The sequence below is a fragment of the Hoplias malabaricus genome, chromosome 8, assembly GCF_029633855.1.
Source record: "Hoplias malabaricus isolate fHopMal1 chromosome 8, fHopMal1.hap1, whole genome shotgun sequence".
In the NCBI taxonomy this organism is placed as follows: domain Eukaryota; kingdom Metazoa; phylum Chordata; class Actinopteri; order Characiformes; family Erythrinidae; genus Hoplias; species Hoplias malabaricus.
Genome location: NC_089807.1, coordinates 12,421,868 through 12,443,963, shown reverse-complemented (window position 1 = coordinate 12,443,963; position 22,096 = coordinate 12,421,868). Strand labels below are relative to the sequence as shown.

Sequence of the window (22,096 nt, the reverse complement as noted above, 5' to 3'; positions counted from 1 at the left end):
TCTGTAGTGTTGTTCCATCGCCTAGTCCTCTAAAAGCAACCTAATAAATGAACTTGACAGGGATTATACACCAAAGCATAATTTCATTGGCCTTAATCACACAAGTGTATTTGTATTTTAAAAGCATGCATTCAGGTAAACACACACACACACACACACACTGTATAATTATGACCACCTCCTTGTTCCAACACTCACTGTGCTTTTGTTATCAATAATAATAATACATTATATTTATATAGCGCTGTTCAAGAACTCAAAGACGCTTACAATAGTTAATACATAGGACACATTCGAAGACATACAAAACAGAGCAAATACAGAATACAAAACCTTAACAAACACAACAAGCATGAACAGATTAAGTTTGAGGAGTATTATAAGGGAGAAAAGATATTTTTTGTTGCTCGGCATACTTGGTTTAGCCCCTTTCTTCCTGTTCTTCAGTGGTAGCACCACCACAGAGCAGGTTTGATAGTGACGTGGTGGTGATGTGTTAGTTTGTGTCGTGCTGATGTGATAATCACTTCAGTGTCGCTGCTGAACTGAAAACTTTCCACCACCCAAATGATACCTGCTCTGTGGTGGTCTGGTCTGGGTCCTGACCATTGAAGAACAGGGTGAATCTGCCAAACAATGTGTGTAGAGCAACTAGCGGAATACAGTCTGTAGTTATAGAACTACAAAGTGCTCCTGTATGGTCAGTGAAGCTGACAGAATGGACAGTGAGTGTAGAATATATACACTTTTTTTTAAAACGACACACTGCAAAACCCATAGTATTTCTTATATATATATAATTATATAGTGTGTGTCATAGAGAATGTGGTGTTTATGGGGCCAGTAGATGTACTCTATCTCCATTTGTCAGGCCTTGACAATGAGATCTATCTTTCCATCTTAGAGTGGGCAGGGCAACAACAGACAATAATTAAACCTTCTTGTGAAGAGAGTCTGGCACATGTTTCTCTCTCTCCCATTCTCTTACACACACACACACACATACACACGCACACAGAGAGAGAGAGAGCGGCAGAGATAGAGGGACAGATGCAGAGAGAGAGTGAATGTGTGGGTCTGACACTTTCATTGTTATAAGAGATGTAATATCCTGTCTGAGCCACTTGTTTTTACACCTTTTTCATTTTCAGGCAAGAGACATCTGCATCAGTGTATATAATATTAACAGAGAAGTTTCAATGGAAGTCAATGTAAAAAGATTTTATACAGTTTGAAGCACATCTATTGGTCCATTCATCCTTAAATTTTCACACAATGTGAAGGGCAAATAATAGATGTGTCCAAATAATAGAGATAGAACTGTAGACAAAAATAGAGAACTTTCTTTGGACATTAACCATATATACTCTTTTTGGGTGTCAGGAAAAATATATCAACCTGAGTATATTTCATAGGAGCTTCTGGAATTTAACTGCAATACTTTTCAATATGTAGTGTGTGAAACCTCTGCTTTTATCACAGTACTATAGTACTCCAATGTTACAACAACCCATACAAATCCCATTCCCAAAAAAGTTGGGACGCTGGGAAAAATGAAAAAAAAAAAATGCAATAATGTGCAAATAATTTAAACCCTAATTTAACTTGATCATCCAAGTACATTTATTCTGAAGAAACTGAGAATGTTTGTTTTTGAAAAACAGGTGCCTATTTTGAATTTGATGCCAACAACACATTCAAAAAATGTTGAAACAGGGGCAATTTTTACCACTGTGATGCATCACCTCTTCACCTAACACCAATCCAAATGTTTGTTGACTGAGGAAACCAGTCACTGTAGTTTAGAAAGTGAAATGGTTTCACAATCTTGCTTTTTATAGAATATAGGATTTCAATAAATTGTTGTTGTTTGTTTGTTTAATAATGCAGTGGATGACAGCTCTGGACTAGTTTAGCACATAGACAATTTAAATAAGCGTTTTGCTTTTGTAATCCATGCAGCAGAAAAACATTTGCGTTTCTGCATCCTGTTGATATATGGTTTATTCTTTGCATTTGTAAGTTTTAACCTGCATTTGTGGATTCAGTGGCAAACTGTTCACACATAATGATTTTGGGAAGTGTTTCTGAGTCCAGGCAGTGATTTCCACAAGAGAAACCTGTCTATATTCCATTCAGGGCGACCTGAGGGCGCAAAGTCATGGTCAGTCAGTATTGGTTTTGAGCCTTGTCCCTTGCATATGGAGATTCCCTGGAATCTTTAAATGATATTATGTACTGTGTACAAAGAACTCCCCATTCTAGAACTGTTGTACTATTTGCCCGTGCAGCCTTTCACACAACGGTGAAACCCTTGCCATCTTCAGTTCTGCAACATTCTGCTTCTCTGAGGCACTCTTTTTAAACCCAATCATATCATTGACCTTTTGCCCGTTAACCTCATTTCAGCAGTTTTTTTATGCCACGTCCAACTTTTTTAGAATGTGTTGCTAGCGTGAAATTCAAACAACATTAAAAAATACATAACATTTCTAGGTTTCAATGTTTAAAATGTTGTCTTTGTACAATTTTCATATAAATATAAGGTTAAAATGATTTGCACCACATTGTGTTTTTATTTACATTTTGAACAACATCCCAATATTTGTACTTGGAGAAGGATTTCCATTACAGTTGGAACATTGCTGTTAGGATTTGATTGCATTCACCCCAATAAACTTTAGTGAGGTCACATACTGTCTGAATGTCTTGGTTTTAGAACACAAATGCACAAAGATGGGTGTTTAAACCCTTGTAGCCTGTTTGACATAAAGAACAAGGTTGACTTGGCTCATGTGCAACTACTCCAGAGCATCATATTTAATTTTTTAATAGTTAAAAAAATTGGTTTGTATCTGTAGTGGCTGGACTCACAATAAGGAGTGTCTATAAATTTTGGACATACTGTAAATAAAAAATGGCTTTTATATTTATATTTTTTCTTTTTCCTTGGGATTAATATTAGATTAATTCAGAAGTTCTTTCTTTCTTTATATATTTATAATCCTCTGATATACGTCTTATGTCAATACTCAGCTAATTTTGTTTTTTTTTTGTGATATTCGTGAGGCAGAGTCCATTTCTTTTATGAACAACTTTTCCTCATTGCAGTCTTTGCTGGGAGCTGGACCCCTCACTCTGTCTGTCATAGCTGTGGAGTGTGGCTGAGAGATCCTGAGCCAAAGAGCAGCTTGGAGAGGGTAATCCATCTCCATCACTTAAATGATTATCCCCATTAATCTGGGGTAAACTAATAAAGTCAACAGTGCCAGTGCTTGCCTGAACTTCATTAAGTCTTTAGTACATTTAATATGGCTTAATGTCCTCGGCTCCGAGGCTGCTGCTGCCTCACCTGGGCCGCTGCTCCCCCGGGAGCTGCTGGAGGGATTGAGGCCATTTCTGTCGTGTTTTGTTTGCCTTTTTTCCCTCCACAGATTGTTTTCCCGAGTAAGGCATTGCGTGTTGGTATGACGTGCATGGATAGATGGAAGCGAGGAGGGTGGGAGAGAGGGAAATCATAGAGAATGAGCGGAAAAGAGAGGCAGCAGTACTGGGGATTTAATTTGCTCAGCCAGACCTCAGATGGGCCCCCGCAGTCAAGGGTTTAATTTGGCTTATCGCGTTATAAAGACAACCCGGGCCGGGTAATCAATCATCGGCCTGTCAGAGGGACGGGCAGTTGTCGTAAGCAAGCGCGACTTCCCAACGTGAGGCCATTTTAATTGCCAGCAAATTGACTGCTTTATTGTTTTTCCGAATGTCTTACTAAAAGTTTGCTCAATTAAGGCCAATAAAAGAAGCAGGCCGTCAGCCCAGGCTCCTCACCCCTCCCTCTGCTTTCAGCCTCAGCGGGGAAAAGGCCACTATTGCTGGCTGTTACGCTGCCACTGAGGGTCTTGTTGACACTTGACGGCAGAGTGTGTTTCCCCTGTAAGCAAGTGGTGGAGCATCTGTGCAGTGTTAGGAAGTGACACTGTTTACTGAGCTGAGTGATGCCGTGCTGCCTCCGAGCACTATCCTCCTAAACACATCATAACTCTCCCTCTCGCCCACTGTAGAGTCCTCCACTGACATAACAAGTGCTCCAATAAACAAAAAAGAACAAGATAAATGTATATGCTTCCCAGCCGGACAGACACCTATGACCCTCGGTGGATCATGTCCATATATAATTTCTGTCAAAAGGTGAAGTATTCTCCAAAAAAAACAGAATTTCCTTTTTATTCTTTATTTTTGAAAACAGAGACCCACCTCCGCGCATGCCCTGTCTCTTCTGATCTAATATCTAAGGCCAGAATCTCAGACAGCTTCTCAGATTCTCTCTGGGATGGGAAAGGAAGGATTTTCCACAATCCCCCAAGACCCATGGCAGTGCATGACTCTGGCTTCCTGCCCTGACTGGGGTTAGTTGCTGCTGTCAATAAGACTCTGACTGGCTGCCACAACTTTTATTTATGGCACTGGTGCAGTGAGGTTAAGCTGCTTCTGTTTGGCCATATTCTGAGTGGTGGCTGTCTCCGCACTCACTAATTGTTTTGTCCGTAGAAGAATGTTCTGCAGTTCTCAGCAGAAAATGAATGAACCACTTAATGTCACTTAAAGCCAAAAAAAGAGAAACTGCTATAGTTCACCATTCCAGAACAAATCTGGCCAAAATCTAAAGACTTGTTTATGTAACTTTAGGTCTGTCTAATTCCTTAATAAAAATCATAAAATAATCCACACCTCTTATATTAATATCAGTGTATGGGGTGGGGACAGTGTCATTATGGTGTTATTTGCATAATTTTGGAAATTGCAGTTACGTTTGCATTATGTTAAGGAACAAACCAGTAGAAATGGGCCAAATTACTATTATTAGTTAATTAATTATTAATTATTATTAATATTTGTTACACTAACTTCCATTACAAGTCAAGGATATTTTTGACTTTTCCTGTAAAGATACAATTATCAGGAAAGAAAGTTCTGTCGCAACAGCACTGAAAAACCTTATATATTTATTTTTCTTGTATCACTTCAAAATACCCTTAGATGATTTAAAATATTTCAAAGTTTATAAATGGGTATTAGTTCAGTGGTAAACACCTTAAAATGATTAATAATCATTTGTAATACATAGATAGAAAAGTGAATGTCAGATAACTTACTGAAAAGTAAAGAATATGCTCAGAACCTCAGAAAATGAATAAAGTCATTTCATGTGTTTTAGTATGCTACATTATAATTAATGTCTAAAATACATTTTGTTGGTGGTTGACTGATTAAACTTGGTGTCTAAATGGTATTAAGAAATATGTATTGAAGCTGACAGGCTTAATGTAGACTGATGGAGAAATCAAAATAAGGCAAGAATCCGACAAGATCTGAGGTTTAAATTATAGAAGGATATGGGTTCACTAATGAGCAAAAACTGGTTGTTTGTTTTCTCTGTTATAAATGATTAGTAATCTTTTAAAAGTCTGTAACCTAATTAATAACCATTAATAAACAGATTTCAGACCATTAATAAATCCATGTTTTTGGACCTAATTAAATAATAAGTAACAGCTGCTGTATTGTTGTGTTAAATTGTCATTGATCAACAGACCAATAGAAATGTCAATATTTTTATCCCATTAACACTCACTGAAAGTTAAGTATTGCTTTCCTTCTGTAAAGTCACCATGTTGAAGATATGAGCTTTTGTCCTGACAGTGATGACATACTGAGTTGAACTGACTCACTCTCTCCTTTCTGCAGTCAATGGCAGTAACACAAGTCCAGTACAGACTGGGCTCTGGAGGACTAACCTGTAATGTTTCAAGCGTGTAGCATAGGTTAGAGTCTGCGAGTCTAAGGTCTAATCCTCTGCTGATTCCCCTCTTTAGCTATCAGATCTACCACCCCCAAAAATGGGTGTGTTTTCTTTTCCTTGTACCATTAACTCAATCAGAGATAGCCTTTGACCTCGCCGAGTGCTGAGGCCTATAATGCTAAAAAGCACTCTGGGTTTGTCATACATTCAGGCAGCTTTGACTTTATTCCCATTAATCATGCAAAATCACATAAGGATTATGTGAATCATTTTAAGGATTACACACATGAACCAGCGGGAGTTGATAACAAGTTACATTTCTTTAAGTACGTGTAGCCTTACTTTTTGACTATTCCACCCACTGAAGAGTACTATGCACCAGAGCTTGTGCGATAATACACTGAATACACAGACTGCTTTAAAGAGGAGTGTGTCCACGCCGGTCAGTAATAAAGTTCAAAGATGTGTGAGCTGAAGCTGGACGTTGCTGTTGTTATGGTGCTGAATGTTCAGAGGAGACACTAAGCCCTTGCCCACAGCCTCTGTCCATCAGAGCGGATCATTAAGAGCGAGGTGAGGCCCCTGAGGCCATTGCAGGCACCAGCCAGTCTGTGCCTATGTTTCTGTGTTGTACGTTTGGGCTGGAGGATCTGTTTGTTATGGTGTAGTAGACTGCATAATTGGGATGAGGGCAAGAGGCACAAGGCCAAACGGGTAAACACAAAAACAGTCTACCTGTTGAAGGCACCGTGTGATGACAGATTGTAGTGTCTCCTGTTGCTCGGCACAGAGTAGGGCCCTAGCAAATGGAACTAATGATCTGCTTCGGCTGCACCGTTTGTAGATATTGGTTTGTAGTCAGAGCTATAATGAGAAATAATTGCCTCCTTTTGCAGCAATGCAATTATAAACATAGAGTTTGTGTAACATTGCTTATGCATTCAGAGAGAATGAATATAATAAGAATATAAGACTGCAATAAAACCAGCAAAAAGAAAAATTAGGCTGCATGATACATAGTTTAGATTAATATCAGCCTAATGGTTCCATTAAAAGTGCACTGGATGCTCCTTGTTCTCTGTTAGCTCCTTTTCTCCGACTCTTTTCTTTTCTGTCTCAGTTTTCAGGTTCTTACAGCATTATCTTAGTCACTTTTATTGGAGCTTTCCATGGCTTTATGTACATTTTAGCCAGCAGTATACATTTTTTATTAAGATCAATTTGCAGTGTCAGGAAGACTACCTATTCAAAAATGTTAGTCAGCATAAGCCTGGGGTTTCCACTGGGGATGCTATGTTTTGAAATGCAGTGTCAAAGTTAACTAGCTGCTGTGGTGGAAATCACTAAATAGGTCTACTTTTACTTTCTAGCTGTCATTAAACAGATGACAGAATTGGAATTAAAAAATGGTTTAATCAAAAAAAGTCCATGTGAAGAAGATTACATCAATAACAGTGGGCTGTATTCTTAATGTGTCAGTTGTCTAGCAATAAACATGAGCACCAGATAAATCAGAAACCGCTGCTGTTGTCACAAATAGTAAGCTAAGGTTAACTAATAAACATTCATGGCTAGAACTATTGCTATTTTATGTGCATTTATGTGTCATAAATGACATCAGACAGAAAACAGGCCAGTTCTGAATATTAAAATCTAACATGTGTTCTTCATTCCTGATAACAAAAATCAGGCTGGTGAGCATTGAACTAAGATCCTACATCTTAATGGCACTGATATCCCTCACTCCATTTTAAAATAAAAGTATGCTTCCTTAGATGCTGTGCATTTTCAGCCGTCAAGAAGAGCACCAAGGAGAAGTTTACATGGATTATACTGTGACACAATTTCATAATTCAGAAAGAATCGACAGGAGTGGATAGTGTACATATTTACTGCCCTTCTGAGTGTGTGTAATACTGGTAAATTTAAAAGTCCCTAAATATGTATTAGGGCATATGTATGGTTCTAGGAAAAACTGTTCACCTGTTTAGAACCATTACATTATGTGTGTGTTCTTTAATTTTTTTATATATTTAAGAGTTTACAAGCATTAAGAAAAATGATCATTTAAAGAATCCACTGAAACATTCACTGAGAGTTTCTTTTAGGTAACCAGACGTGGTGCTTCTGAAGAGAAACTATTCTGGCACACTTGCTTTAAAGGCGACGTTATGATTGTCATCAAAAACACTTTTTTAAAAATCCAGAAGATATTTCCTTACCATTTGCTGCTTTCCAGCCTGTTTGCGTGTTCAAAACCGGTCTGATGTGTTTACGAAGCTCCAGTGTCTGTGAATAAGTAAAAAAATAAAACATGCTAGGCTCTTTCTCTCTCTCACTCGAGAGGCTGCTAACCTCATTACCGAAACTGCTACAAAACTAACGAAACAATTCAAGTTACAAATGACATCCTGTGGTAATTCAAACAGTGAATAAAAACTTACAGATAAGTTAAACTTCAGCCATGTACAAACGTTTTTTTCATGTACAAAAAGTTTTTTTCCCATGAATGCTGAATGCTATGCCAGTCCATCACAGGGCATCTCACATTCACCCAGTCATTCAAACGTGTGGGCAATTTCACGCAAGCAATCCACCTACCAACATGTACTTTTGCCAGACCGCCTACCAGGCTTTCCTAGAAGAGGCATTGTCACTTAATGAGTGAGTGACTGACTGAGTGAGTGCGTGAGTGACTGACAGAATCCTAATGTTGAAATGCGCATGCGCAAGTAGGAAATGTTAGTTCATCCATATTTCAAAGAGAAAACTTAAGTGCTACATCGTCTGTTGTTAGTTCCACCAAAATATACTGGTTCATGAACCAGACATATTAGTTCCCAGCTGGAAACAAAGAACAGTAGGGTCTTCAGCATGAACCGTGGCTGAATAATAGGAAATAAAACGCTCCATTTCTGTGTGTTTCTGGGGCTGTGTTTGGCGCGGCACCATGTGTGTTAGCCAGTGCCTCGGCTCGGCATTGGTTAGTTCAAAAGCTACGCAGGACAGCTCAGAACTCTGCAACATTTACACACATATTATACCTCACAGAGAGAGGAGGACTGCTGAATTTGTCTTATTTCACGTGAGTGTGTGTCTTTGCCTGAAATATTGCTGTGGGGAGACATTTTGTAGCGTTAGTGTGTTTATAAAACTCCATATAGCTGCACACAGCCACATTAAACTTCACCTGTTTTACTCAAACCAGTTACACTGAATAAATAAGTAAATGTAATAATTAAAATCAACAAAATGTTCTTGTTTTTTTTTTGTTCTTTAGTGGTATGTCATCTAGTATTTATTTTAACAAGGAAATCACTGATGCTGGTGTTAAATATTATGAACTAAACTTTTTTTAATTTCTGCATTTATTAGTCCTGCCCTCCATATTTCCTGTACAACACACTAACATAATAAAAACCACATGTAAACAAAGACATTGAAAGGAACCACCAAAGCTTTCCCAGACCTTCCAATGACAAGGGTATTTATTTTGGGCTTTCCTATTTTTGAAATTCCAGAAAAACCTCTGTGACAATGGCTATATGGCTAATGGTCCAGCAAAACTAGGCTTGCCTAGTTTCTCTTTGCTCTTGTTGGACTGTTGGAGGAAACCAGAGCACCCAGAGGAAACCCATGCAAACATGGGGAGAACACACCCCAATCAAATTCCTGGCTTCTGTAGCTGTATGGCAGTGACACTCCCTGCAGCACCACCATGACACGGTCAGGTAAATTAAATTTAAATTGTTTAATGGGTGATGCTGCTGGTAATGTCACTGTCACACAGCTTCAGGGACTCCTCTGGGTTCTCCCTGTGTTTGAGTGGGTTTACTTCGGTTGTTCCGGATTCCTCCCGCGGTCCAAAAACACACGACTGTAGGTTGATTGTGCCCATGGGTGTGAATGTGTGAGTGTGTGTCGCCCTGTGATGGATTAGCGCCCCCTCCAGGGGGTGTTCCCGTCTTGCGCCCAGTGATTGTGGGTAGGCTCCGGACCCACCGTGACCCTGAACTGGATAAATGGTTACAGGCAAAGAATGAATGAATAAATGAATATTGTTTAATACTAATTACTCATGTTGTGACAATGTGGTAGTTTTCATTACTATTATTTTCACCAGAAAAATCTGTGTATTTTATATGAGTTTGAATGGTTGATTAATTTAGCAGCTAAGACAACTCTCCCTGGTCTCATCTGCATATGACTGCAGCTACTTACACTTGCCTCGTTATGACTGAGTCTTGGTGATTTCAACATAACGGCAGTGAAGAATGCATGGGTCCACAGTGACAGCGAAGCAGAGATAAAGTCCTGAGTCAGTGACACTGGGGGGGATGGGGATGGGGAGGTTGCATGTAATGACCAGTAGCTGGTGGGATGAGTCCATCCATCTCTGTGAAGTAAACAGGTCCCAGCTGGGGTGCAGTGCTCTGGATGGGAAAGGGAAGTGAGGCGGCCTACCAGCCTCCCCCAAATAAAGCAGGCGACAGGATGCGGCTGCACTCGAGAGCACGGACGCACCATCCGCAGCGGGGAGGAGCAGCTTCCGCTGTCATGGTGTCAAGTCCCCCGATCAGACTCAGAGTAAGTCCACATGGCGCAGGAGAGCTGTGTGAGACTTCCCATGTGTTAGCAGCAGAGGGGAGGCAGACGTCAGGCCATAAATCCAAGCTTTAATTCAACCTCTGAGTCATCTGTCTCTCAGAGGCACCACGGGCGTGACACAGGAACCTCAGCCAAACGAACATCCTCCAGAGAGGCACAGCTAAGGGTGTTAAAAAAGTGTTAAACAAAAAACAAATGTCTTTATTTTCTTTGCCATAAAAGACACCTCTTGCACATACTCTGTCAAAAACTGTTTTTAATAGATTTTAGCAAAACAGGAGTTGAGCTTCACGCAACACTAGGGTCAAACCAGGCCATGATGACTTCTCAGCTCGTAGTCCAGTGCCCATCTGCATGGAGGTCTACTCCTCACTACACACTGCTGCTGTTCAGTAGCACTTTCAGTCTATTATTGACCAGATCTGCCACCTACATAATGTGCAATACAGATAAACATACTTTCCATACTACTTTAGTTTGTTATTGTGGAGCTGACCTGTTTTTTTTTTTATATATATATATTTTACATTTCATTGTATATTTGATGAGGTTAACCTACATGTGACAACTACATTAGCAAACTAAAAATCTAAACTAAGCTAACTAGACCGTAATATGTTGGTATTCAGTATATATAATAAATTAAAAATGCTCCTAGTGGAGATTCAGTTATGTTATAACATGTGAATTGCTCTAATTTGGTGACAGAGTAAATAAAATAAAATGCTGAGCATAAATCCTGCAAAAGGCTTTACAATGAAAAGTGAGTCCACATGTGTTTTTTATTATATCAGTTTGATACTGATATTGTCTTACAAACCAGACTATATTTACATTACATTTCACCCTAGATGTGTGGGTCTGCGTCTACATTTACCTAAACTTATATCTATAACTGTTTCTTTTACTTGCTTCAATTACTGTCAGGTAAAACAAGTCATTAGAAAGAAAGACACAACAAGTTAATGTAAGCCGTGTCTTTCGGCAGCTCAGCTACTCTCAGCAGGCTTTAATTTGTGCGCATGAGTGTCCTGGGTCAGTTCTAAAAATTCTTCTTTTTCAGTCTTTTTTTTCCATAGAATTTCAAGAAAAATCACTTTCAACAAATTTCCATTAATATTTAAGAAAATGTCTGCATTCTTCTGTTACCATTTTGAAGATATGTGTTATTTATTGGCCAGTGACAATATGTCATCTAATAAACAGGTTTATGATTATGAAAAATGCAGGGCACAGTTTATACAAATTGATCAACAGTTAAAACCAGTGCTGACTACCTGTCTGTCTGCTGACTAATCCTCTTTCTTTCTCTTGTAGTTGATCATCACACTAAACTATAGATTATTATATTACATTGCTAAATAATTGTTCCTTAGTAAATTATATTTTAAATATGTTCTTTCAGGTCCAGAATGCCAGGGGTTCAGCCAAAAATTCCTGGTACTTTCCCCTTTGGCTTGTTGTTTAATACACTGTACTCACCCTCTTCATCAATCTACTAAATAGGTTAACTGCAATGAACTTGAGACTCTCTCCTCCTTTTAAGGCAAATCCAAAGAGTTTGTTTATCCTGCACTAAACCTACATTTCAAACACTGGTGTGTAAATCTAGTGCATGATCATTGACTTATCCTATATAGATTATCTTTGGCTGCTTTTCAGCTGCAAACCTAGTGAGCACACACATTACATTAGTTTTGTGCCAGTTTTCACTGTAAATAAAATAATATAGGACATTAAAACTCAATCTTTCAGTTAAGGAAGTGATGTAAATGTGCCCTCTTCAAACTTTACATTGGAATCAAAATCACAGGTGCTTGTCTCCACTGAAACCTTAGATAAATTGACATCTACAGACATCTAAAGAGTAAACATATGACTGCAGTATGCTTCAGCCCCACGTTTTCTGCATTTCATGTAAAAATGCCTTTATTTATTTTTTAATTCCTTGAATATAATTTTCTCAAACTTGGCAACAGTGAGATATGCATTATTACGTTTTAGCTGTTTGGAACAGAATCAATAACCTTTAGTAAAAAAAAATCACAACAGAGATTAACCCATTAGTTAATCTGAATATGTTCTTTGAGCCTACACAAGCACTCTGAATACTGCGTTTTAAAATGTGTACTTTTCCACATTTTGTCACTTGATATACTATATCAGATGTAGCCATTTTATCACGGGGCTACGTCTCCCCAACCTTTGAATAATAATAATATAGAAATGAAATGGCTTACAAAATAGACGGTTTAAATTTGTCATTATATGGGTTTAAATATACTTTTGTTAATTGTATGTAGAAAGTAAATATATAAAATGTGTAAACGTTCCTCTGGTCGCGTTGTGGCATCTTGAATAGTAATGTTGGTCATGAGAGGGTTAACTGTAGAAGGGCTGCCGGTGCTGTGTGAAGTTCTCTCAGGGAGTGGGGTGAAGAAGGGTGGGCTTCCCCTGAGTTCAGCTCAGCTCGATTGCTTTGTGACTGTCATTCAGAGCTCGCGCTGTGTTTGTGTGCGTCGGGTGTTTTTACCGCGCTCCGTCTTCGCTTTAGCTCTAAAACCCACCTCTTTCCCCGGCGTTTTCCTCAGGACCAGTGTTCGGTCGCGGGAGTGAATCCACAGAAGAGACGACGACATTCAACTTTAAAACCGTATAGAACCCAAACACTTAAAGGGGTTAGAGCCACTCCTTGATTCTCCGTGAACCGCAGAACCCCTTTGTATCAAAGGTTCCACGGTTCTGAAGCGGCACGTAAATGTTAAAAATAAAAAACATTTAGGCCACAATTCAGGTTCAGGACTCAGTCATAGAGCCCCGCTGAACAAACAAATCTCGTACGAACGAATGTATAAATCGTGAGGTTAATTTAATTAAGGGTGGGAACGACTTAATAACGCATGGGAACATCATTTTTGTTCCCTTGTATTAAGTCGTCCGCATCCTTTATTAAGAAAGTCGCCAGGGCTGCGTAATTTCCGCAATGTGAAAAGTGCCGTTTTAAACCCGTCACCTGGATGTAATACGTAAAACAGATTGTGTGAAGACTGCAGTTTAAGTTGATAATAAGAATTTGTGTTTAATCAGAATAACGTTTATATCAAATGCCTCTTGAAGTCAATATTTTTTAAAGTCAGTAAGCGTCATTACCCGAGTGTAATCCATTTTTAAATAACAGTTTAACATTTTAATCAGTTTAATATTCGACTGTGTATTGAGCACGTTAAGCACAGGATGATTAAATATTGTGAATTAAAGCGTTTTTTATTTGCGTTACTGTACCACACTCGCTTTTATGACGCTCCTGTCGCTTTCCCAGAGTAGAAGAGTAGAACAAGTCGAAGCCTATTCATTAAAGTTTCAAGTTGGAGAGTCTGAACCTAAAGACTATATTAATAGTGCACCGCGTCTGAACACAAACCTCAGTACTGTTTTATGTAAATTCGCCATTCTCAAACCAAATGTTTATACTTTGAGATGTGATTTCGTTGAGCTGATCTGTAAATATTAGTGCAAATATGTTGTAGTTAGTTAATTTATTGACCTATATTTTTTCAGAGAATATGAACAACCGAAGGTCAGGAACAACCTAACACTAAACAGCGCGTGACTGGTCAAAACAGATAAACACCAGCTCTCTGTTTCAAGTCTGGACACGTTTAAAAAATGTGGCGCTATTGAATGAAGAGTAGAATTTAGTGTAAATTTCCCCGAAGTGTGGAGTTCAGCTTGAATCAGACAGAGCTCAGAGCAGAGCCAGTTGGCACAGAGGCCTACAACGCCTTGTTACAAAATCAATAGCTTCCTGAAAATGGTCAGTGAGAATTATGATAAGCACGTTATTCATTTCTGTGTATATTTCATTATATATTTCATTACTCGGAGGCACGGGGGACATGGCCTTTCACTATCGACCTCCTGCTCTCAGTATGAGCTTTATCCGTTTATCAGACTCTCTCCTGTGCTACAGCTGTAACTTTGTAATGCAGTGGGCAAAGTTTGGGCGAATATTCCACGTGAAATTAAATTGCATTCTCTGGGAAGAAAATGTTTCTGCACATTGTTATACAAGATGACTGTGTGTTTGCTGAATTTACAGTGCCATTAGATGTTTAACTCAGCAGCACATGTCTACAATAACGCACCCCAAAAATACACACATAAATAAATAAATAAAAGTAAACAAATATAGGCGATGCAGACATGTGCTAATAATCGTTTCACTCAGACTTTAACAACAACAACACATTTGATATTTTAATGCATATATTTCCAGAATTTTAAACAGCAAATCTTCAGAAACTGCTCTCAAATCTGCAGAAATATGCCATTTGTCGCGTGTTCTTCTTAAATTATACAAAACTGTGAGCAGAGCTGTACACATTTTAATGGAAGGATACTCAGAAATTTATCCTGCAGGACAAAACGTCTTGTATAGTTTTCCGAAAAGTAATAAACTATGTTTGAATTGTAAGTAAATTTGTGATTTTTTCAGAGCATTGTAAAAAAATGGATGTAAGACTTGGATTTAAAATGTTTTTGAGTTAAAATGTTGCCTTCCCAGTAAACAATTAGCCGTTGATTCAACGTTGAAATAACGTAATGACTGCCGTCTAATCAACGTTCTCTTAAGGTTGAAAATGAAAGTTGAAAAGACGTCCAAACACAGACATTGAAAAGACGACTATTAGACGTATTTTGGACGTCCATTGACGTTATTAATTGGTCCCGAAATAAATTACTTGTATAAAACGAGTTTTGGACGTCCACTGACGTTATCAACTGGTCACCATTTAACTAACTTATTAAGATGGATTTTTGACGTCCATTGACGTTTAAAATATGTCCTTGACGGACAGACTACTTTTAGACCTATCCTGAACGTCCAGGGACGTTCCTTGTTTACTAGGTTGGTTCATGCCAGAGCTTAATAGTTTTATTGAAAATATTGGAGTTAACGGGAATGCGAGTAATTGTTTTAAATCTGATAACGGACAAGGCTTTTTAGACGAGGGTCGTTGATATTAAAATCATTTCTGCTGTGATTTTATCAAGTCACTGGGTTATCAGCGGCTTGTTTCGTTTGATAAATATTCTCCGAGTCCCGGAATGATCTTTTCTCGTTCGTCTGTGTTTGATGAAAGGCGCAGTGCAGTGATCTCTGTAAGTAAGGGGCTTTTGCAGGGGGTTTGTCCCGGATTACAGGGAATAAACCCGTCGTTATTTCTTCATCCAATTGGCTCTGGAAGTTTGGAAGTGGAGCTTAATTTGTTCTTTGTTTGGCGTTTTGATTGATGCCCCAGTGGCTCCATCCGCCGCTGAACCAAACAGAGGCAGAGAAAAGAGAAACCACTTAAGTTCTCTCTCTCTCTCTCTCTCTCTCTCTCTCTCTCTCTCTCTCTCTCTCTCTCTCTCTCACTCACGCACACACACACTGGTTTCACTGGTTACAGACTCAGTTGGAGACTGTCCCGCGCTCCGGTGTCTGGCTGACTTCGCGTGCGGTGGCGGCGGCTCTCCGGGAGCGCGCGCCTCTCCGGACCGATGGATGCTATGGGAGCTCATCTGCAGCAACACGCACACGTGGACGCCATTAGCTTCGGGATCGAGCACATTCTGAGCGGCGCGGACGCGGGCAGCTGCATGATCTCGAGCGCGCGCATGCAGGAGCTGGACTGTGGGCTCGGGGGCATCGTCAGCAGCGCGTACAACACGGTGACCGGACACTACAGCGCACACAACGGCGTCGGCGGCGGCGGCGGAGGAGGAGGAGGAGGCGGCGGAGGCGCGTACGGCGGGAGCGAGTGCGGTGGATCGTACGCCATGAACGCGTGCATGAACGTTAACGGGGGCTTTAACGGCCTGAACCCGTCCGGGGTGATCCGCGTGCCCGCGCACCGGCCTCTGAACGGCGTGCACGCGAACATCCCCAACAGCGGAGCTCCAGGACCCGGCGGTGTGAGCTCAGTCAACAACCTCACCGCGCTGACCTTCCCCTGGATGGAGAGCAATAGAAGATACACCAAAGACCGCTTCACAGGTAGCACACCGAAAATAAACAAACAGAGAAAATAAGAAACCAAACATTCTCCACTCACCACGGACTAACATCACACACCTTTAACCCTCTAACCCACAGACTAACACAAATCTTACATTTAATAAAGCACCAGATTATATAACCAGTTACATATGATATTAGCAGGAATAAATAGACACAAATAAATAAATAAACAAGCTCCTCCACTCCGACAGACTAACACTGAACCAATATTAATAATAGTTATGGCGACAGTCTAGTGTTTCCTTGTGTGTATCTTGATTTTAGTTTTATAAAATGTCCCTCTGTCTGCGTTGATGCTGTGGATCTTCACCTTCTGTGTTTACTATATTCCCAGTAAACAAGGAACGTCCCTGGACGTTCAAAACAGGTCTAAAAGTAGTCTGTCCGTCAAGGACATATTTTAAACGTCAATGGACGTCCAAAATCCATCTTAATAAGTTAGTTAAGTGGTGACCAATCGATAACGTCAGTGGACGTCCAAAACGCGTTTTATACAAGTAATTTATTTCGGGACCAATTAATAACGTCAATGGACGTCCAAAATACGTCTAATAGTCGTCTTTTCAATGTCTGTGTTTGGACGTCTTTTCAACTTTCATTTTCAACCTTAAGAGAACGTTGATTAGACGGCAGTCATTACGTTATTTCAACGTTGAATCAACGGCTAATTGTTTACTGGGTAAATATCTCAGTTGCATTTTTGCATGGCCTCTAAATATCAGATCTTAGCCTCAGCAACCGTGTTAATACAGATATATAAAATTGAGGAAAGCATGTGCCAAGCCGTTTATAGCTTAATTTTAGCGCGAAATGATGCATAAATAATTTTCAGCTTCAATATTTTTCCAAATTGTTTTGTTTTTAATGAGTAGCTCTTGTGCGCAATGTATTTTAGACCAATTCCATTTGTTTTCCAACATGAAGGGTTCCAAAATGCTGTAAATCGGTGAATAACAACTGTGGAAGAATGAATAAATATATTTGAAATACACAAATATACATTTGTAATGGAAAAATAAATAAATAATAAAGCTCAGAGTAGTCAGTGTTATTAATCACACTATTGTAATATTTATAAAGTGTATAAAGCTCAAGTCAACGACTATAAACAACATAAATCATACACGTGATTTTAATGGGCACAGACCTTATACTGATCACTCGTAGATAAAATGAATCCTTTTGTGGAATGAATATGACACAGGACTGTTATTATTATTATTATTATTATTATTATTATTATTATTATCAGTAATCACTGTGATGCTGGTACTGTTGTTATTGTTAATTCTACTGTGATCTGAGACACGTCTAGTCTTTTCAGAGTAATTCACCTTACACATTTATTTAGCTAAAAAAGGCCTACCCTAAATATCAGCCGAAAACAGATGTAAACAAAACATCTTCTTTAAAAATAGAGAACATTTTTGGTGCTTTAAATTTTCTTCTGTTGAACCCTGGTAATTCACAATGAGTGTTTACAGTTAATATTTAATATTATAAAATCATTGCTATTTTAAAGACACTGACGGCATTTTGATGAGATTGAACTGCTCTATTCACCCTTTTTACACGTTCTGTTCTTTCCTGCTCCTCATATGAATTCTTGCTCTATGCTCTGTTTTAAATTTTTGCTGATCTTTTTAAAATACACACGTTAATATGATCTTTGCTTAAAAAAAAGTTAAAAACAAAAATCAAGTATCTCCACACTGGAAAGTTTGCTTTATAAAGCAGAGATATTGTTTACTTCATGCAGGCTAATGAAAATGTGTTTTTATGCCAAATAATTTTGAAGCCTTTCTATTGGTCCAGACATCTTGAAATTTGCATATATTGTAAGGAACAGCTGGTGTTTTTTAAATAATTTGGAATATTTAAATTAAAAAACCTGAGATACGTGCTTTTTGTTGGTATGTTTTATTTTTACACGGTACTGAACGCCTGACTAATTTCTGAGCACTGTATATTACTGTTTCTCTTCACCGCTGGGCTGTGCTGCTGACTGTTCTTCGCTGGGCTGTTCTCCCTTGACTCTCCCCCTCTGGACTGTTCTTCTCTGGACTGTTCTCGGCTCCAGTGGCCCTCTCACCGTTCACTGTTCCGCGGCGCGTAGGTCACCCGTACCAGAACCGTACTCCGCCCAAGAAAAAGAAGCCCCGCACCTCCTTCACACGCCTACAGATCTGCGAGCTGGAGAAGCGCTTCCATCGCCAAAAGTACCTGGCCTCGGCAGAAAGAGCGGCTCTGGCCAAGGCTCTTAAAATGACTGACGCTCAAGTCAAAACATGGTTCCAGAACAGAAGAACAAAATGGAGGTGAGTCTCCGTGCTCGAATATGAGCCTCTACAAAATTTAACTTGACGAAAGCGCTGCTAAGAGCCATTCCACAGAACATCAGACGTTGTTTTTTGGGCAAAACCCGGTCAGTTTGTCATTCCCTGTAGTTGGCCCCAGACGACCATTTTAGAAATATCTCACCTTTACACTTGGCATTTTCGACCTTGTTTAAACGTCAAATTTAAACAGAAGCTCAGGGTTAAAGTTCACCGGTTTAAAAAATCTCATAGCACTGTATTAACATTTAATCGGAAAAAACAGTAGGAGTAAACATTTCAAACGTTTTTTAGGTCAATCGCTTGGGGGAGAGTTTTATTCAGACTAAAAGAGCTGTTGTTTTCAGCTGAATGTGGTAAATGTCATTGTCTTTTATATAAAGCTGTGGCCACTGTCCTCATCTGACATTCTTCAATCACAGCACGGGACTTTTATGGACGTTTATGAGAGCAACAGAGCAGAGCAAAACATACATAACAAACACAGAGAATTAAATATCAAAGGAAACAGAGACTCATTCTCAACAGGAGTGATATTTTTTTCTGAACAGGGCTTTTTTGTTTAATCTTTCTGGTGTTTTGAGTAAATCATGTCACAGGCATGACATGACCCCAGCAAACTGAGTTAACCTGTGGAAAGAGGATTTTATATATATATATCACATTTAAGATTTTAGTTGGAAATATAAAAAGGTTTGAGGATACATGTTAGATGTAGAGGGTGTGAACCGAATGACACAGGCAACTGTTTCTTTTCTGTGCATGTGTTCAGAAGACAGACCGCTGAGGAGAGAGAGGCAGAGAGACAGCAGGCAAACCGCCTCTTGATGCAGCTCCAGCAGGAAGCTTTTCAAAAGACTCTTAACCAGCCAGTCAGCCCTGATCCAATCTGCCTTCACAACAGCTCCCTGTTTGCCCTCCACAACCTGCAGCCATGGACAGAGAATACCAGCAAAATCAGCAGCGTTTCCACCTGCGACTAAAACCCCTTTCCTTACACAACTGCAGCAAAAGCAGCAGCAGACACCTGAGACTACACCCTCTTTAAAAAATTAAATCAAACGCCTTGCAACAAACACAGCGTTCTTTTAGGACTACACGACAGAGATGACTATAAAACTCACAGATTTACTGGGTCTGCAGTCTATAATGCACTTTGCCTCATGTTTTCATAACACTTGTCTGTTATGTGGGGAAAATGAACTCTCTCTCCATCATTTTTCCATGGCCTTGTTCTGTTAAGTGCTCTAGAATTGAACGTTCGAAGAAATATGAAAACTAAAGTCCTCAAAAAAGAGCTCCACCATTTCCCCAAATTTGTGTATCATTCAGTGGTTGAGATGTAAACATCGCTCTGATTACTCTGATGTAAAATGGTGCTCGGTAGAGAAATGGTGGTGTTAATAATACAAGAGCTGAGAGGTTTCAAATGTAGCGTTTTTATCTACTCTCCAAAATCAAGTGAGGAAATAATGAATGATGTAAATGTTTGTATATTGGGTTATTTAGTTTTGCAGGTATATTACAAATCTGAGCTTCTCTTTGGCCTAACATATGAGTGAATTTGGAGGAACATGCCCACCAACAGTTCTAGTCTAATGATAGTACAATTAGTGTATACACAGGTGACCTGAACTATGTTTTATACAGAACTAGTTTGCACTGCGCAGTTGCCAGTCATGCAAAAAAAAATCCTCACACTGCTGGAGTTCAAGTTGAGCATGGTTTACCTATGTATTTGTAGATTAGCATGAGGTTAAGCAGAAAGTAGGCCCACTTAGCCTTTTGTAAGCACTTGTTATGGATGTAGGTTAACTCTTCATCAAATGAATCCTATTATTCTATATATTTTTCATATTAAAATACAAATGTAAACATAATTGTAAGCTACAGTACACAGTAGACCGAAGCAAACAAGCTCCAGGAATAGTCTGTTAAAAACTATTTACAGTCTAATAAAGCCTACAAGGGCCATGACTCAAAACTGAAACTTGAGGTCTATATTTTCATGAACCTTCTCACTACGCTGAAAGATACTGCTTTGGGTTTGAGTCATGATTGCACATAGGTCAACATAAACATAACTGGTTTCTACTGATGCAGTATGTGCTACCAAGTAACACAGCTGCAACATCTTAATACATAGCACTTTTTCAGTGTATTCCCATTTTCAGACATTTAAGAACTGAAAATAGCATCGTCGTCCATTGGTAATGACTTGGCCTTTATAACTGCCCAGTCTTCCACTTTCTCCAGTTCTCTTATCACAGAAAAGGCTGATGGTTTATGTTGCAGAGAAGCCATGGCAACACCCTGTAGTCAGAAGAGATGGATAGCAGGCAGATGTGATGGATTTCCTCTCAGAGTGAATGACTGCTCCAGTTGCATGATAAATGTATGTCCTCCTCATTGTATGGGAAGTGCTACAGCATGGTTGTGATATTAACTATGTGCAGATGTGAGAGTGTGTCTGAAACAAACCAGGAGCTTTTTCCATCACTGCACTGGAGGAAAAGAAGGTTACGTTTCATCAGCACTTTCCAAATATGATATTGCATTACACAAGTGTCCGTTTAACATTTCCAAGATCTGAAGGGATGGGGAGCATTCTGGTATTTACACAAGCCTTTCTAGCACAGGGGAATGTTAGATAAAATGATATTTCCATAAAACAGTAAAGACTGCATTGAAACTTTGTTCTTTTTTTGTTTCTTTCATGAACTACAGAAAATGTGAAAAAATATATATGCAAATGTCTTCTAACAAATGTATAATTTCTACAAATGTACATTATTTTTTACAGGAACACAATTCAAATATGCAGCACAAGCAAAATACACTACTTTCACCATGTTTATATTTGTAACTTTGTAATATAACTGTTATGATTATTCTAGAGAGATTGGCTAGACATATTCCACATGTGCAAAACTGCATATATTTTGGTGTTTGAGAACAGTGTTTAGTGTCTCCTTTATTTAGTGTTGTTTTTTTTCACAACTGATGTAAAGATTTAATTGACTGTTGTTCAAAGAAATATGGCTAATCTTTTAATACCAACATTGGGCAAATTAAATTAAATAAAAGGATAAGAGCAAACTGGACACAGAATTTCTGTGTGAAATGATTTCATATAGGCATGTGACCATAGTTTTGCATTTATACAGTTTGATACAACATGCAGCCTGTGGTAGCTTTAAGGTTTTTATTTAGTTACGCATAGTAATTATTCCATCATTTTTTAACCATGTTATATCTGCAGATATTTACTTCTTAAATTTAGACACTGAA

General features: G+C 38.9%; 1 protein-coding gene across 1 annotated transcript; it reads left to right on the top strand.

Annotated features, from left to right (window-relative positions):
* The first annotated feature begins 15,949 nt into the window (after window positions 1-15,949).
* Window positions 15,950-21,867, top strand: tlx1 (T cell leukemia homeobox 1). The gene is made up of 3 exons (XM_066680077.1): window positions 15,950-16,445; window positions 18,550-18,787; window positions 19,578-21,867. Exons 1-3 carry the CDS (start codon window positions 15,950-15,952, stop codon window positions 19,786-19,788), a joined length of 945 nt encoding a protein of 314 aa, XP_066536174.1. The 3' UTR covers window positions 19,789-21,867.
* The last annotated feature ends 229 nt before the right edge of the window (window positions 21,868-22,096 follow it).

Bases quoted from the DNA above. Each gene is read 5' to 3' on its own strand.
- tlx1 (XM_066680077.1), top strand. From the start codon at position 15,950: ATGGATGCTATGGGAGCTCATCTGCAGCAACACGCACACGTGGACGCC. The intron at 16,446-18,549 runs GTAGCACACCGA...TCTCGGCTCCAG, and splicing joins CACCAAAGACCGCTTCACAG to TGGCCCTCTCACCGTTCACT. The intron at 18,788-19,577 runs GTGAGTCTCCGT...GCATGTGTTCAG, and splicing joins AACAGAAGAACAAAATGGAG to AAGACAGACCGCTGAGGAGA.